This window comes from Merops nubicus, unplaced genomic scaffold (genome assembly GCF_000691845.1).
Source record: "Merops nubicus isolate BGI_N331 unplaced genomic scaffold, ASM69184v1 scaffold18715, whole genome shotgun sequence".
Taxonomy (NCBI): Eukaryota; Metazoa; Chordata; class Aves; order Coraciiformes; family Meropidae; genus Merops; species Merops nubicus.
In genome coordinates, this window is record NW_008610482.1 from 46,827 (window position 1) to 66,013 (window position 19,187).

The 19,187-nt window shown below is 35.8% G+C and overlaps 1 protein-coding gene across 1 annotated transcript in view; it reads right to left on the bottom strand.

Moving 5' to 3' along the window:
- The window catches only part of UBE3C (ubiquitin protein ligase E3C), a 70,733-nt gene that overhangs the window by 37,852 nt on the left and 13,694 nt on the right, over positions 1 to 19,187 (bottom strand). Inside the window, exons 6-14 of the mRNA XM_008940938.1 lie at positions 18,552 to 18,709; positions 16,415 to 16,568; positions 15,415 to 15,635; positions 14,975 to 15,129; positions 13,075 to 13,262; positions 6,937 to 7,023; positions 6,030 to 6,187; positions 5,233 to 5,465; positions 229 to 333 (exon numbers count right to left, since the gene is read on the bottom strand). Coding sequence (XP_008939186.1) covers positions 229 to 333; positions 5,233 to 5,465; positions 6,030 to 6,187; positions 6,937 to 7,023; positions 13,075 to 13,262; positions 14,975 to 15,129; positions 15,415 to 15,635; positions 16,415 to 16,568; positions 18,552 to 18,709 — 1,459 coding nt within the window. The remainder of the gene's footprint in view (positions 1 to 228; positions 334 to 5,232; positions 5,466 to 6,029; positions 6,188 to 6,936; positions 7,024 to 13,074; positions 13,263 to 14,974; positions 15,130 to 15,414; positions 15,636 to 16,414; positions 16,569 to 18,551; positions 18,710 to 19,187) is intronic.

Sequence of the window (19,187 nt, forward strand, 5' to 3'; positions counted from 1 at the left end):
ATGACTTACATTGTCACACTGTAGAGTGAGCTCTACTTTACGGACTCAAAATGTAATTTAAGTTTCTTAACAGATTCAAGACTTTCACATTAGAGAAAAGCAGTATTACTCCAGGTTTTAAACCACACTAAATCTGTTCAGCATCACTGATAGTGTTAAGAATCAAACACTTTACTACTGAAACTTTAGCACCTGTAAGGCTTTGTGGAAAAAGGATATTATTCTTACCTTATCTGCTTTAATGTTTTCTTGTTCTGAGAGCCAGTGATTTGGTGGGCAGAAATTTCTCCTTGTATCTCTGGATTTCAACATTTTCACTAAGTTTGTAATGACCTAGGTGTCAGAAGCACACACATTCAATACATATTTAACATTGTGAATAGAACTGTATAATTCACAAGAAAAAAAACTAACAAAAATCTTCCAGTAACGTATGAAATTATTTATTTTAACTTGGAAAAATTTGCTCTTACATTTAAATCCCTTAGAATGCAAACAAGTAACTGTGGTTCATTTACAAGTCATCAAAAAATTGGCTTATTAAAGTCTCATTCCAAATCCTAAAAACTAGGTGTACCCTGCACACCTGTGAAGTAGTACACCAGTTCAAGGAAGCCTAAAGGACTCATTACCAGCATTAATTACTTATTTAAAGATAGTAACACCTTACCAGGTAATATATACAATGCTAGATTTATTTTTTTTTTCTTGTATAGGTTTTCAGAAATAAAATATGTGAAAACATGCATGTTTTCAAAGAGAGAGCTATACAGCTATTCTTTACTATATCACATTCCAAAGCCAAAACTCCAAACATTTTGGCTAATTTGCAGGTTTTATTTGTCCACAAGAAGGAGGATTCTTAAATTTCTGTGTGCTGTCTCTGTCTTCTGCATGCTGTCTCATGACCAAGGTCATGTGTATCACTCCACAGGAGGCAAATTTTAGGAATCAACTCATAAATAGTGGGTTATTTCCACCTATAGTCAATAAATTTAACTAACTAGCCAGCAGAAGATCACATGATGTGCTTCTCAATGGCCAAACTGTAGAAAAGCCACCATCAACTTCAGACAGTGGAGGAGAGGGTAGAAGCATTAATTTGGCACCAAAACACAACAGCAAAAGTTACATCTCTAAAATACATGAAAGATTGTCTACTTCTGGTTGCTGCATCAACAAACTAAAGCATTTACAGCTAAAGGTGCCTCAAATGAATCAGAAGTATTTGCTGATGATAGACACCTAGGTGATTATCCATGTGAAAAGACAAATGCTGGTATTTTTAAGGGTGGAGGTAACATCCGTAAAGTTCTACAGGCTCCTTTTCTTGTCAATGACTATCTTGTCAGTGTTTCTAAAACTGTCCAAGGGAAAAAAATAATCTCATGCAGAAGTAATTCTAATTTATCAAGTGAACTGTACCCTCAAAGGTCTTGTCTATTGAAACACACCCCAGAGTGACTAGCTCAATTGTTTATGCTGTACAGCAAATCCTACCTTAAGATTGTTAAAGGATCCAACACACTAGTTCCAGAAAGTAAAGTCATTCTTGAGAAAGGCCTAGCCCAAACATGCCTAAAAGCAGATTACAAGATGACTACATGCAGAAAAAGGATGCCTACCAAATATTCTTCTGGTGATGACCATAAAAAGCACAAAAATCTCCTACAGTCCTAAAAATATGTATGTGGGGAGGCTGGTTTTAATATTTTCATTTAATAATATGCACACATATAGTGTATTGTCATAATGCTATCTACAAACTAAAATGTGTTAGGTAAAGCCTTTTAGTGTGTGAAGCTAGTAAGCACTTTCCCAACAGAAGCTATAAACATTCACCTGAAAATCACCTAGTAACAGTGTGTTTTTGCTTATCAGTTGAACCATACTGGGTTATGATGTGCACACCCAGACTCCACCCACCCACAAGCACACTAGCTTAAACTGCTCTGTTTAACTCAGTTAATTCACAAGGAATTCAAACAATAAAAGGTCATTCTGACATTATTAGAGCCATAGTCAGAAAATAAGAAAACTGAACAGGTAACTAGTTTATGCACATCTTCATAAAAAAATGGGATGCAGAGAAAAATGTTTATGTCACTATGGTGTCTTTGCAATTTTAATAACTTTCTCAGCAGTTTCCCCCAAAACAAAACAAAAACCCACCACAAAAACACACAAACACACGCTCAAAAAAACCCATACTAATAAACCAAAACAAGTAGAGATACCAACCTAACAACTACTCCATCCCAAACACAACTGTCATACTTGGTTGCATGCCTTCTCTCCAAAGCAGAACCAACCTAACTTAGGCCAACACTATATAAAACATAATTAAGTGCAATCAATAGAATATTAAATTACCAGTCTAAAAAGATGTTATCACTGTTACAATGAACAGTCATCTGGTTTGCAACTTCGAACTACAGTACTTGAAAAATGAATAGAAAAAAGAAAATACACAAAGCTTTTCTGAGGTAATCTTGCTAAAAGACAGTCTTAATGCCAGGTGTCAAGAGTAACAAAGAGTTTAATGGACCTTCTAAAGGATTCTGTGTCTAGATACTACACAAAAGACCTTTTAAGATGCAGTTTGTAAAGTAAGGTCTTGAATAAAGACAGAACAAAGACTGCTATTAAAGGAACTGTCTGATTACGCAGGAATTTTCATCACCTTGCCCTTATAAAATTCTGTGCAGGTTAGGTAAGTCACCGAGGCTCTGCCGTCCCACTGCCAAGATACGGTAAGAGAAAGATTTTTTTTTTTTGAAGGAGGAGGAAATATCAGAAAGAAGACCATGTGAAGACCATACTAATAAAATATTTTACAAGCCATTGAAGAATCGTTAAAGGAAGCTGAATCAAATTAGGTGAATCTGGGGTGGGGTTCCTTCTACACAAAGAATGGGTACTGAGAACACTAGCAATCCAAACTTGGGACTCCTTTATGTAAATATTTTTGTAAGCATGTATTTTTTTTGAAAGAAAAGACCTGCTTCAATAAATAATATTAAAACGGGAATTTCTTTCCAGTAAATCACCAAATGCAAGTAACATTCAAAACTAAAATTCAGCAAAATCAGCAACTTAATTTCATAGGATTAACTCAAGACAGTGAAATAATTCTGTCATTTGCAAAATCCCTTTTCATGTGCTCTTAATTTGACTACACTATTCAATATTATACCAGGCCAAAAGGGGATGACTCTGCTGAATAAAGACGTTTTCACATGTAAACCTTAACAAAGACCTCCAGTCTGCGGTGTACCTGCAAATACACAGATCACTGTCAGCAGTCTCACTGTTTTCAGATTTACCACTACCTTGCAGAAGTGTAAGAAATTAAAAGAAAAAAGATAAATTAAAAGCACAGATGACAAAGAAGCAATGTGTTTTCTTCTCTGCAAGCAGCTTGCAAAAGCTTTAGCAAAGATAACCTCATCTATTTGACACCATATAAAAGAAGGAAAAGTATTTTCTACTTAAATTTATGATAAACTACTTTAGCTTTCTTTTAATGACTTGGAAGAAGGGAACGGGTTTTATTAGCCATTTTTTGGGGTAGAACCAGAGCCTTCGAGCTACCATCAAGATTTACATTTGTAATTCAGCTAATGGAAGACAACCCTGGCTCCTGAAAACAATGAGAGTACACCGAGTTGAGACAGTTCCACTGTGAGTTTAATTCCTGACTGCCCAAGTGGGACAGAGTAATCTGGGAGTTTACAACTTTCTGCATGACAGCAAAATGTGATCAAATTCACCTGAAATATAAGCAGCTCATAAAAAGATTAAACATGACAAGCTAAAGGGAAGAAATAAGAAACTGTATGATACAAACTACATACCTAAAACTACCCCCAGCATGCCATCCTTCTTAGAAAAATAGACATACTGGGGTTTTCACTTGTGACCTTTAAATCGAAAGTTTATTTGGCAATTTAAAGACAAGTAATTAAATTAAATTGTGCAAACATATTTTAGATCAATCCGTGCAAATTACAAATTCAGTGGTGCATTAGGACTGTATTCAATGCAATCAAAACATTATCAGTTACTCTCACTGCTATTAATGCCTATGCTCATAAGTGAAATGTGTTGTAAAATTAGGCAGAATAGGCTGGATAGAGGCTATCTTAGACTTGTAGAATGAATAAGCATTCCTTAATTAGCCCATCAGGTTAAGTGCAAGCCTTAATGGGCCTTTCCTAAAGTCTAGCATGACATCTTTCTCCAAACATGGCCAAGAAGAAAGTTCCATTAGCAATATTAATACAAGCTTAGTTGATCATTTTCATTCAATTAACTTCTTTCAATTAAATAGATAGCTTGACAAAAGCAGTGATAAAAAGACCTGAAGGGACAGCTGATGACTCCAACTGAACATTAGTGTGCGAGAGGTCGCCAGTACTAAACGGACTGTAAATCTAGCATTCAATTTGGAAAATGCATTTCTTCTGCTCCCACTTCTTTAATGAGCAATTTTAGCTGACTAGATGTGTTTGCTGCAGAACTTTCATGACAAGTCAAGCACTCCTTTTTTTTCGGCAACAGTTATATTAGGTTTTTTCCTGCCAACATTTTCAGCTTCTCTTAACTCATGTCTTAGGTAGGATGTCATGGATAAAGCTGGCAGAAATACATTGGTAGATACCCATAAAAAATGCACATTACTTTTACATTTGCTAAGCTGGATTAACCGTCCCATCAGTATTCCATCAAACCCGAAAGGAGTAGTACAAACAAATTTTAGTAGAACACCAACAGAACTAATGCAGCATGGTGCCAATTTAGTGAAGCCTTTAATACAGAACTTCAGTAGTCACATGACTCAGAGAATCTACATGAAGATATAATTACACACCTACATGAAGATATAATTACATGCTTGAATACTTTGCTGAATGACAGTCCAAGTTAAAACCTATATCCTATATGGTCACTTTTTTATAAACAAGGTAAGCAAGAAAATTAAATTAAGATTTGTCAGAAGGAAAAAAAATTTGCTAGTTATCAGAATGTAATTACTCAAAATTTAGCATATGGACCAAAAAGCTACACTCCCAAATCCATATTCCTTGTAGCAATTGTATTAAAACTATAATTGGAGAAAAAAGCAAAAGAAGAAAAATAATAATAATAAAAAAAACCTCTAATCTCAAAACTTCAGCAGAAGCTTGAAAAATTTTATTAAACTATGTTCTGAAAATTGGCACAATTTACCTTGAATAACTGAATCCACCTTTTTTGTTCCGTCTGAATACATTGCTGCATTTCTGTATTTTTTGTTACTCCAACACTTCTAAATGCTGCAATATATTCCTCACGAACCTCTGGTTTTGTTTCTGGGTAAGCCAACTTGATGATTCCCAAGCATGCATCTCGAAGGCAGCGTGACAATATTACAAGTTCCTCTAGTGTAAAAGGCATCATTGATGATTGTCTTTGACCTACAACTACATAAAACACAAGTTTAAATTTCCTAAATGGCTCTTAATCATTTTGTTATTAAATAAACAAACTCATTTCACTGGAACTTTAATACTCACACAACAAAATTTAAAAGGTAGAGACAAGAAACACCTCCCAGAAAGTGAATGAGTATACATTTATAAAGGTGATCAGGTCTTGTAATTGCTCGCAGACACAATGATTTTAATTATAATACTGTCTTATTGCCTTTGGTGATTCCTATTATGTTAAATTTTACGTAAGACTACATGTTCAGGCCAGAACTTCACTCTCTTCACTAACTGATTAAAAACTGTCATGATTAAGAACTTCCATATCAGACCCTGTAAAGCTAGGGTTCCCAAGGCACAGACCATCACTCTTCTCTTTTCTCTGAATGCAATCCCGGTGAAAGAGCCAGCTGACAGCTGAGTGCTTGGGGGACTCTCAGCAAGTCAGCCCAGAGGAGCCCTCCCCACAGATGTCAGCAAACCATTGCCAAGGGAACTCTGCAGCCTGGCACAAAAACATTTTGCAAAGCACTCCTATTTAGTATGCTTGAAACTCACCTTCTATTGGATCACCAAAGAATTCATTATCGTGAATAGAAATAAGTGAATGACTAAACAAAGAACTAAAAAGGTAGAAGAGAGGGATAATTCGACTGGAGTCTTCTAAAGACATTGGAGAGCCTCTTGAAATCACTTGAAGGAGTGGCACCATAGACCTTAAAATATAAAATGCAAAATTAAAGAGATGGTTAATCAAATACTCTAAAAAGGTATTAACTTCAGCACTCCATTAAAAAATTTAGTAGTAGTTCCTACAGCAAAATAGGGTAAGCAATCTCAGTTAAATAACTACTATTTCCCATTCTTGCAAAATAAGGTTAGTCTTTTTAAGTTCTTGTCACCGTAATATCTCAGTGCCTTGATGATATATGAACTTTGGCATTACCTACTGCAGACTGCAGATATTTTCTGGTTTAGAGCACAGATACAAAGCAAAGAAAGCAATTAATCTGCATGTCAGCACAAGTCAAATCTGTAGGTCCAATGCCCCAGTTCCTGGGAACATGTTTCTGCCACCATCCATTTCTGGACTAGTCAAAGTATCTGAGATAAAACACAGATACTTGGGATGAAGTACTTGGGGGTTTGTTCAGTGCTTGTTATATTTGCTTCAGTGTTTGTTATATTGATGCTAGTAAACACTCCAAAAATACAAAACATCCACTTTATTCTACCTAAAGATATTTTTCTAAATAAAGATTTTATTTATGTACCTGTAATTATTTACAGCTGTCCAGTTTCCAAGATTTTGCTCAGTTTTATGAAATCATAGGAGCTAATTAACCATTACAGTTCGGGTTTTAATCTTCTTTGATGAGCACTGGATACAATTGTCTCACTCTCTTTTCTCTATATATGCTCTATTTTAACAAAGACTGAGTTTCAGAAATGGTACAATACATACCCTGTAATCATTCGTGTGGTCATTGAAGATATCAAATACCAGAGATGCCTCAGGAATCTGGCATTAAAGGCTAAACTATAAAGAAGCCTGCAAGAGGAAGTTCAAATAAATTGTGTCTTCCAAAGTACTGTATTCACAAAACACAATGCTACTATATGAACTTTTCTGTCAAGCCTCTCTCAGACATTAACAATTTAAATAACTTTTCAAGATGGAGGTTCTTATTCTATACAAATGTGGTGAAAGCTGCTAAAGCTGAAAAACAAGCATATAATCCTTATCCCAAAAATAGTTTTCATTAACTCAGCAACAAACCACACAAGATAAACACAAGTCTGCTGTATTCCACACAATTAAACACATATTAATAAAAATAACACATACTCTGGGATTCTTTTTAAATTCTAATATAGAAAGTCACACGAAGTAGTTCACTTGTCACTTGTGTGGTTCTTCTGACATTAGCAAACAAAACAGTCACTTTTGCAAAATGGTAGGAGGGCAAACTAGCTGCTGCCTGACCACATGGATAAATTAGAATTTGCCAGATGGCAAAAGGAAGCTCACATTTCATTAAGAAAAAAAGCAAAATATCAGTAAACACTTAAAAACATTTGAGAATGGTTTAAGCAGCAATTCTTTTAAAGACATGAAAACAAACAAACAAACAAAAAAACCCGACACAACAAAACCTACATGCCCACTCACAACCAAACACTGGGGAGCAGGGGTATGCCTCGGGGTCCTCACTCACTGCCTGCTGAGGACCTGCAGGCTCTTTCTTGAGCCTTTGCTGAAGTACACCCCTCCCACCCACCCAGCCACAGCTCATCAGAAAAAGGAAAAACAATACAGAACCAACCTCTGGTTTGTGGTGTCTCTGCTTAAACACCACCCCTCTTACTTCAGAAACTCTGAATTTTAAATACACAGATCAGTACCTTGGGAAAGAGAGTTTGGAGCTTCACATATTCCAGAAGTTTCATGTTGGTGATCACCTCTAAGTTTGAGTCAAATTTGAAGCAACTGTAGCTAATGCCAGTTTAAGATAAGTTTTATTGTAAAATTAAGTTCTACATTAAGTAAGTGGAGTTTTTGAAAAAATTCAACCTGAATTTGATACGTGGGAGCTTTACTTTCTTCTAAAGTCACATTATTTTGACATTTGGGTGGAAATTGTGCTTTATCATGTAAGGAAGGGCTTATATCTAGCTAATTTAGAATAAGGATTTGTACTTTAATGTTTAAATATCTGAATGATAGTTCAGATGTCTTGGTTTCTGAAATGAGAAATTTCCTCAGTGACCTTCAGTTTTCAGCCTTATATTTGAAAAGTAATTTGGCACAGTGCCATTAGGTCTCACAGGGCTTCCAAGTAAAAACTTGTTAATTTTACAATCATCCCAGGAAATCGTGTAATAGTTTTAGCAGAAATGAACAAACATTATGGATACTGAACCTATCATAATGTAATTCATTTTTTCATTCTAGCAATATTCAGCAATAATGAAGGAAAAAAAGGACAAACTGTAAGAGCTTATAATAATAACCTTTGTCTAAGTTTTAGCCATTTTTATTCCATGTCTGTGATTCAGGCAGTCAGCTGTAGCAACTGCTACGTTTCATGGCCCCGTTCCAGAAATGTTGAATGTATCAACTTTCACATTTCCCTTCCCTGAAAATCTGGTTAAATACAAAATGCAAATTTGGTAGAATATATTTCATATTGACAAAACAGGCTCTATGATAAGACCTATGAAATATGAAGCAGATTAATTAATCAATTCTTAAGTTTCTGTGCTGTTACCAGAACATAAACATGAAACTGCATACTCAACACATAATTAGGCCTTATGTCACATCAATTTTACCTCACTAGACTCACCTGAAATATAATCCATTACAAAAAGAATAACAGCAGAAAATCTACTACACTCCCAACCTGTGTATGGAAATTGGCTTTCACAGTAGAAGGTAACAATTCTAGCAAAAAAAAAAATCCACAATGCAAGGATGGCCTTGAAAACCAGCATCTCTGTGAAAGCTCAAAAATTTGTACTAAAAATTTACAAAATCAGACATTATTTCTTTTTATGTATTTTTTTTTATAATCTGAGGGGTTTCATTTTCAGTATTTGTACTACTCTAAAATCAAACCGAAGGATTAAATTTTATACTTTGGGTTTTTACCACCCCCATCCTGCATTTTCTTGAAAATCTCACCACACAGCACCAACTTTTTAGCATGAGATCATTACACATGGTTTCATGTAATGAATTAATTAATAGATTTTCTGTAAAGTTCAATATTCAGATTTAGCACTGTAGTTTGGGAGGAAAAAAAAATAATTTCTAGTACCACAAAGGATAAGCTCCTTTCAAGTGGAAAAATGCACACTGCCCCAGCCACAGGCTATGACAGAGTTAAATTCACTCCCATTATTTCTGTTAAGGATTTATTTTAATCATACCAAATTAAATTATCTGCTCCCCAAAGTAAGTACATAACGATCATTTATTTAGAACCTTGTTTCTCTCTGTAGGTATCTAATTGTCCACAAAGGCCACATGATTTATGTGTACTTGCCATAATAGTATTTTGGGCACCTCTGGTTTAAAAAAAGTGTTGAATTCCTCCTGCGCAATGGGACAGATTAAATGACCCATTAAGCTTAATTTAGCTGAGGCACCACTACAAGTTAATTAGTTAAAGGCAAGATTTTCAGTCTAGGTCATAAATTGGGCCCAGCTTCCCACTGAGACCATTTAAGTTAATGAAGAGAATACACTAGAATGAGACAGCTCATACAGCCTGTGAAAGGTCACTGCTGCCGGGGCGGCAGACTCTGCCACTCCCCCACCACAAGGTGTCCCCGGGAGGAGACAGCTGCTCCCAAAGCCATCGCCCAGTGACCCACGCTGCTCTCCGCGCTCTTCTGAGCTCCTGCCGCTCCTCGCATCGGACCCAGAATGTAAAGTGAAGCTTAAGAACAGAAGGAAGAACTACACACACACAATGATTCTGGCTTTAAGAAAAACACAACAGTGTAGAATTACTGAAATAGCTTCATGTAAAGCCCAAGAATGTCCAGCACACTTACGAGGACAGTCTGCTCATATTACACTAGAATGTGTTTTACAAACAATTTCCAACCTCAGGTTAAGATTAGCAATGTTAATCAAATAGTAATAATGTACAGTCACCATGAAACTGTTAAACCAAGATTAGCAATCACCCTGGGGCACTGATCAGACACCTGATAGCAACTGAAGTCCCAGCACAAGCAGTTTCCATCACTATTTAATATTAAGCCATAGCAACAATGACCTGAAGTCTACGCTATTAAATTACGCTCCTAAATATTTTGCAGGAACAGAATATACTGGTTATTTAAAGTATAATGGTGATGGACAAATGTCTTGCAAATCTCTTTATAATGAGAAGACTCAAGTTTTCTTTTCCTTAATAACTGTATTCAAAAATATGTATCTACTTCCAACCAAAAAGATGAAAGCCCTGCCCCTCTGAAAACAAGCACAATTCCCAATGACTTCACTACAATCAGGATTTTATTTTGCACCCCTCATGTGGCTTACTGAGCACTAGCCACAGCTAGGTTTTTCCAGTCTTGTGGCCTTTTTCTTTAATTGGGCTAGATTACATCATCTCAGAATTTACTCAGAGTTTATCAAAATTCCTAACAACTAACCCAAAGCCAAGTGCTTCTCCAATAATCCACCTCTGGATCTCACCACTCTCTGTAGAGAACCAGAAAGGCACTTTGGAGGCTTGTTCCTTCTGTTCAAAATTACATTGTACTTTTTGGTATCTTGGTCTGTTCTCTCTTGGTCTCTGCTGCAAAACCAAAGAAACTACTGAGCTAATACAGCAACACTGATGTTCCTAACACCGTGCAGTATCATCATCAGTCTTAGCCAAGATGTACTGAGAAGCCACAAGAAGAAAAGCATTCAGGTTTAATGGACTGACATAAGTCTATATGATGATTTTCCCATCTTTTTTTCCAAGAAAGAAAAAAGCCTCAGAGCTATTAAAACAATACAGGGTTTATGGTTTCCTCCCTTCCAAAGCCTCTGCTAACTTTAGGCTCCTTTTCTTTACAATTACTGAAGTTATTTTTAGTTATTACCCTCTTTAATTTCCCACTCTGCACACTTGCCACCTTTATGTTTTTAGTTATTATTTTCTACTACAGTTGTAAATGCTGCTGAAGAAGCAAAGCCTTTGTAACAACCTTTTCTATCTTTCAAACCATTTGACCCGGTATGTTTCAAAACAGAAAATAAAAGAGCATTCTCAGTTCTTAGAATATTTCAAAGTAAGTGAAGCATCTCTCAAAGACTGCCATTAAATTTGGAAAAATAATTTGGGCAATAAAAAAAAATAATCAGGCAATTTAAAAAAAGTGGAATTTAATTACAAAATAATCTTCTAATTGTCATTTGAAATGGCACAATATTTACTACCTGTAAAACAACCATCAAATGTCCTTTGACTAACAATCAAAAATAATGTTTAGAATAGCTGCTTGGTAACTTAGGCCAGGCCTAAAATGCACTGAGAATAGGACAAAAGATTGACACCTCCTGACATGATGATGCCTGGCAAAACCCAATAGTCAAAACTGACTCGGAAGTCAGAACTAGTAATTAAATGTCTACTTTAATTTACCAAGTACCTGTATGAATTAACTTTATTTTGACCACAGCAGTAATTCCACTGGTATTACTGAGAAAAATCTTAGTATCTCTACTGCTTATTTCTAAAATTGGTACATTCAACTGTTTTTGAGCTATTCAGAAGTTAAAACTGCTTTCTGTCAGAAGATGCTGAGTAGAGCTTTAGTAACTCCTGAATTTATCCAATGTGTAACTAGCTTGTAACCACAAATAACTGCGAAGACCCAGTGTGGCTTCTCAGAGGAAACAGATGCCATACTCCTACCATTAAAGTTCTGTGTGACTTCTTTACTCATTAAACACCCTCTTCCACACAGTTCACCAGCGAACCTCGAGTCAAAGCACTGATGCATTTAAAGCCAGTAATTACTATCCAAGGCAATGTACAACTCCCAACAATAAAGTGGGCATACTAACTCTACTGCTGCTATGATCTTCAGGTCTCACATCCTGCTCTAATGCAATTAGTCTACAAAGAACTAATTACCCTAATCGAGCAATCACAGTTTCACTGACATCTTACTTCCTCTAACAGCTATAAACACCACTGGGCTAAGATAGCACCTAATTAGTTTTCTGTATCACTGTTTACAATGCAGTTTGAATTGATTATGTTTACAACATTCCCTAAATACTTACTTTACTATCAGCAACTGCATACTTACTCAAAACTATTTGCACCAGAACAGTGTTAATACTTATGGGTCTGGTCTGATAATAAAAAGGTCAAAAATCTTCCATTGTAACTGCCATTTGTAGTTTGCAGTATCTGTAAAAGAATGCTGTACAAATGAACAGGTTTTTTATCTCCATCAGCTGGGCCAAAGCCCTTCCCAAACAGCAACACTAATTTTCAATAGTTGGGAAGTGGTTTAATTTGTAACAAGAGAGATCTTGGCTACATCTTAATTAAAGAGGGCAGAGAACAAGTTGGTTTCAGTGCTCAGCTAGCTAGAGAGACTGTGGAAACCCTGTCACTGGAAGCTTTAAAAAGCTAGATAAATTTGTGCTAGGATGACACTTAACACTGCCTCTCAGCAGGGGGACAGATAAACTCCTTTCAAAAATCTCTGCAATCCTTATTTCTGCACATTATTCACAAACACTACCTGTTCTATAGTCCTCAATGTGATGATGCAATACAAACTTATTTGAAACTCACTACACAAACCAAGAGCTTACACTTTTGGATTCGTGATTACTCTAAAGAAAGCACAACAAACAAGAAGAAAAACAAGCAACAGAAAGAAGCCACTATTTGGTTTGCCTGGAATGACTATTTAAATTCTGAAATTCTTATTGATTTCAGCTGATCATAAAAGAAAAACAAACAAACCACGAAGAGAAAAAATCCACACAGGGTATTTAAAATAAATCTATCTAATAAAATAAATGTTAGATGTACCGTGGTTCAACATCACTATTATCTGTACTTGCCTGACTTTTGGCACCATCATTCGGTGTTGCACCATCAGCGTGTGGCAGATTGATGCCATCAGGGTAAAGACTTCTTCACTGGCTGAATCTCTCCAAACCATATTCAGTAGAGTGTTTGTCTGTTGCTTTGTATCCAGTTTCTTTAGACACTCCTCAGTTATGTACTGAACTGATATTCTCCCATCACCCTACAAACGCACCAAAAAAAAAAAAAAGAAAAAATTGCTTTAAGTCATTAATGATCAAGTATCCCCTTTTACAACAACAAAAAATACTGAAACAAAGTTTTCTTGGAAATTATTAAAACGTAAGCACATATGCATATACTAGAAGCATTCTTAAAAGATTCAGACTCAAGGGCCAACTTAAATCTCTAGGTAGGCAACTGTTGGGTTCTGGTATTTATCTTTTCACTTAGGTCAGTGGGAAAGTCTCCCTTTAATGAAAGCATGTTCTGCAACATGGATACAATAAGGCAAGATCATTTACTGGAATAAAATACACAAACAGTCATTTCTTCTCCACTGGCATCAGTGAGCATTGGACGTGTAATCTAGAAGTGGATGTCTACTGTAAAACCCTTTACAAACAGTATTTTCACATTCATAAGCAATGGTTTATCAAAACCAAAAAAACTTCAGGGTGGCTAATACACATTTGGGTAGTATCAGAATCTGCCAATATTTACATCATGTACACAGTGTGCCTGTCTGGCAAATTAAGCATTTTATTCATACTCTCTTGGTAAAGATTTTGGGGTAGTGGTACCACACTGCATCTAAAAATTCACAAGTAAAAGGCTGCATGGATTCCCCAGCAGTATAGCTCTTCATAACAGGTTACTCTCAATATCAAGGTCTTAAAAATGTTGCATCTTTCAGAAGTGTACATCACTTTACACAAAATTTAAGTAGGCATTATAGGAACAGCATCTCTGAGAAGACATGGTACACTTGTGCTTTCAACACTTAACCAAGAGAATGCCAGGATGCCTTAGAATGCCTGAGAGAGAGTCAAAATTCCTAAATCCCCAGCTCCATATGAAGAGACAAAATAATCTATGAGGTTTTTTTTTACTGAACCCCAAGTATGGGGAAATTTCACACATTCCTCAAGGAAAGACTGCACACTGCCCAAGTCCTTTGAATGGTACTGTCTTTCGAGATACCATATAAAACCAGTAGGAAACTGCTGAATTTACATTTCTCCAACTCTGGTTGTTCAAAGCCTCGATCCGAGCACCAGGAGGTTAAAGTTAGCACAGGTTCATTTTACTGGTGGAAGTCTGAACTAGTGAAAAGTTCTATTTATAATAAAGTCTCTATACATTATTATAGAAAGCAAGTGTTCCCCTTTTGAGGGCTTTCCAGGTAGTGGATATTTTTAAAGACAGAGCTACAGGGTAAAGACTGTGGCTGAATTTGTAACATTACCATACAAACAAACAAACAAAAAAAAAAAAACAAACACAAACTAAAAAAAAAAAACCACACAAACCACACCAAACCCCTAAGGTGGAAAATCAGACTGGTATGTTTCATGCTACCTTCTCATCATCAGAGACTTAGAGAATACAGAGTAATGCAGTCTCTTCAAAATAGCAATTTAAAGAAAAGACTTTTAAACTTAGAAGTTAAATAAAAGCTCTGACCTTCAGCAGACACACTACCTGTCCTATTGGATTTCTTATTTTATTATTTAACATATAGTAAGGAGTTTGTTTTCAATGCAAACAACCAATTCCATCTGCTTACAGTGAGCAAGCATCTATTTTTAACAAGTAAACACGCTCCCTTCTGTATGTAGCTAGAAAAATACTGGACTTACAGTGATCATGATTTTGGCTACATTTGCTGCTGCTATAATACAAGTTTATCTGAAGAAATTCTGTACTACTTACTGGTGTAGTTGTCATTTTACTGATCTCTTCATCCTCATCTTCAGAGTCACTGTTTGCATCTTGACAATTTGTACCAGCAGTAGACACAGGCAGCTGAGAGAGAAAAGTTTGGAGTACCCTCAAATACACAAGAAGACCTTCCTCTGAAAGGGATCCTACAGCACATACATTGAAACAAAGGACTGTTAGCCAGATCACACTGTACTATAAAATATATTTAACCAGAAACACCTGACCAAAACACATTATGTGAAATCTTTCCAAAGTATGTGTATTTTTTACTGAAAGGGGCAAGTTAAAACTGATCTCTCCACAATTTCTACACACAAACTGTCTTTTTTGCTTGGCAATGAGCCACATTGTGGAAATACATACTAACTCAAATACAAAAAAAAACAAAAAAAAAAAAACACAATTAATTGATTATTCAGCTTTCTTACCCAAATAGGTTTCTCCAACTGTTAACACGAAGTAAAAAAGCCACGGGGCTTGATCACTTCTTCTGGAAGATCCACTTTCTGTTAATAATAGTGCATTCAGAAAGAGTTCATAAGGGAAAACAGTCTGCACATCAGCGAGCGCTGGAATGATGAAATGGAATATCTGATCTGTAAAAGGTGCTGCCAGAAACTCCTCTGTGAAGGCTGCAAAAATCTGCTGCCTGAAAAGAAGAAGAACTGTCTTTGTAGAAAATATAGGCAAAATTTCCCACGTTTATATCCAGGAATAACAGATCAATTTGCAAGTTTTAACTCGTCCATCAAGAAGACTGCAAAGATGCTCTCCATTCATCCTGTGCTAAAACAAAATTTCTCAGACTTCTCAAAAATTTTCTTATACTATCACTGTTTTCCTGATGACCTCACATGTGATTTTATGCCTGAAATTTTTCATGAACTCACAGAAAACCATTCTGAAGTTAAATTTGTGGTTTAGAATTTGTAATAAAAAAAAATAAATTTAAAAAGAACAATTAGTCTTTTTCCGCCCCAGACCACTGCTTCAACACAAAACACTATTACAACCAGAGTTTGATTTTTTATACGTATCCAATTCTTTCTGCTTGCAAGCTATGACTTACTTCTCTCCACAAACCTCAGCTCCTCTGTCACAAAGTTCTTTTGAACTCTAAAATTATTTTCATCTGCTATTAATTGCACCTCTGCCCATCTAAGTGTTTCCACACCTATGTTCTTCTGTATTGTGATACATGCTCTCCTCTGTACTTTATTTATTGTAGTCTTCGACATTTTATTGGCTTTTTCTCAAACACATCTGAAACTACATTGTTACATCAATGTACGGCACTACCAAAAAATCATTACTATTGCAAATAAATTGACAAACTGAGCTAAAATAATAGCGAGACAACAATGACAAACTGTGCACCTCTGGCAGCAACAAATGATTATACAAATATCCAGTATTAACTTTATTTACCTTGCACCTTCTGGACAGGAGCTATATGTAAAGTGCAATGGCTTCAGAACATTCTCCAGAAGTATTTTTGCAATAGGGACTCGAGAAACATCAGAATACTCAATACTCGAGGGAAGCTTATTGTTAATTAACAAATAAAGCGACTTGTAGTAGCCTGCAAATAAGAAATATTTTTTAAATACAGTATTTTATTCTTTTCTGTATAAAACAATTTATATTCTTAACATTCACTTGAAAAATACTTTACAATTAATTGCATGGAGCTTTACTTAGGAAGACGTCACAGTAGTCCAAGTCACACTCACATAACAGGATATATCAGCAACCTCTTTGGAATATCACTTTATAAAATCATAGTTACTTGCATTCAGAGTTAGGTTGATTTGCAAGGACTGCTTGCTCCTGCTGATTAAGTAATTATTATTTTTTAAACAACAACATATGAAAAAGATATTCTCTTCTCTCAGTGACTTCAGTCATGCTTTTGACAGCTATCCTTCCACCCTTTCAGAAATGAGGCATTTTCCCCTCTACTTCAAAATACAACTGCATCATAAATTCCCACTGGGTAAATGTCCCAATTCTATGGACACCTTGCCTTAGCAGCCTGAAGAATACACTTATTGTTTCCAAAACAGGGATCTCTCAGGCAGTAAGAAAATGCATTACCACCCAAGCCATAAAGACATGTGTAGTTGCTAAACTATTTCTGTCCCACAAAGATTCAAACAATCACATGATTTCATTCTTAAACCAACTTCCTCTTGCTCACTGAACTCCTAAACTAAGACTCAAGTTCCACAACTACAGGAACCTCTGTGAATGGATAAAGACTGTCACACCACTGAGTTCCAGCCTAAGATGCTTTGATGGCAACTACCTAACCCAACACAAAATGCAACAAGCGGAAGTCACCATAAATTAATAACTTAGCAACAGGGTGCACATTGAAGACAAATTATATGCAAAAAAGTATACTAAAAAAAGCTTATTTTATTAGTATCAGTTTCTTTACAAGTTAATTATCCTCATTTATGACAACAGAACACTTGTATTTGTGCACAACTGCTTCTTTTTTTCATTAGAAGTGATCAGAAAGCTGAATTTGCTTATGAAAATCTAACATCTTGATACATTTTAATCTATCGTTTGTGAGGACTGACTATTACGCTAAAAGAACAAACAAGTATTTGCCTACTATGCCTAGGCAAGTAAAAGAAATGTGCTGCAATAGAAGTAATTTTTTTTCCTCCCATAATGACTTCAACATGTAGTAGTTAAGCTCTTAGTAACAGGGTAAGATAGCCTAGTCCACTTAATATACTTTAAAACTGACATAGAATTATTCCAACAATTAACTAACAATTTGAAGGTGCCTTTTTTTTTTTTTTTGTGGTTTTATACCACTGAAGCGGTATCTGAGGTGTTTATCTATAGTGTTTTTGTCTTTTTTTCCCCACCCACAAGTCCTGTAAACTCAAGCTAAAGTGCCAAATTAATTTTTTCACACATTCCCAGAGTAATAAAGTTTCTTGGAGACAAACCGTAATTTTGGCGATAACGACACAATTCATTAACTTTCAGTATGTTTGCACAGGTGGAACTGAATGTAGTTTAGCAAACAGTTTTGCTGCTGATGGTTCAAGGGAAACAAAAGCTGGGTCACTGTCCCTTCCCTACGGTGTCTGCAGTGTCAGCAGAATGAAACGAGGTGGTGCCAGTTTATGGTAGGAATGAACATGAGCAGCTAGAGAACAGCACTGCGCCACGGTGCCCAACCTCCACACGACTGAGGCTTAGACTGGGCACGGCGTGTGTGCACACAGCTACTAGAATAAAATTTTGCTTGGATAATACCCACTTACTCCCAAAATCTGTGCTAATAGTCTGTATAAGTAATTTGGTAGAATATTAAATTTATAAACAGAATTTCCAAAGAAATCAAAAAGTAATTTCTCAACAGTGATCGCCTTACAAGCAAAACATCCATCTTATGTATAGGCTGATGTACACAGCATTTAATTCATCATGTCTGTGATAAAGGCAAAAAAATGATTAACCAACATGGTCCCCACATATTACACAGTCTGTTTAACTTCTGAGTATTTCCCAGAACTTCTACTTCCTACCTACTCACCTTTTTGAATCATGTAGTGCAAAATTTGTTCAATTAATGATGTCACATAGCTGACATCTTGTAAAACAGGCAAATACGTATTCTCAGATGAAAATACCTCAAGCATTCTCATAGGAAGTGCAACATTCAGACTGTCGTCATTGCAATTTTGCAATAGCCTATAAATGAAATTAAATAAAAATTACTTAACAAGGTATTTCTCTTATTTCACCACAGGCACATATACACTAATTTAAAAATAAAACTACAAAAATACAATCACATTCACTTAAAATAAGTTTTTTTTCTACTGAGTTTCCAAGCGTTATCAGTAGTTCAGCTACATCTTTTTGTTGGCATCTTTATAATAATAATTCCTGGTTTTAGGGTTGTTATGAATATGGCACTCTGTAAATCCTACTAAATTCTTCCTTTCAGTGACTTGAAAGTTTGGAATTCTATTGCATGAATTGGAAGAGAAGCAAAGAAAAATCCATGTTTTTCCAACATGAATTACTACCCAGATTGAAAATGAAGCCATGAAAGCCCCAAAGCAATATGGGCTGGGAACGAACATTGGGAAACATACGTATAACTAAAACATAATGACTGTGGTTACAGACTGAAATGCTAAAAATACAGCCCTTCCCATCCTCT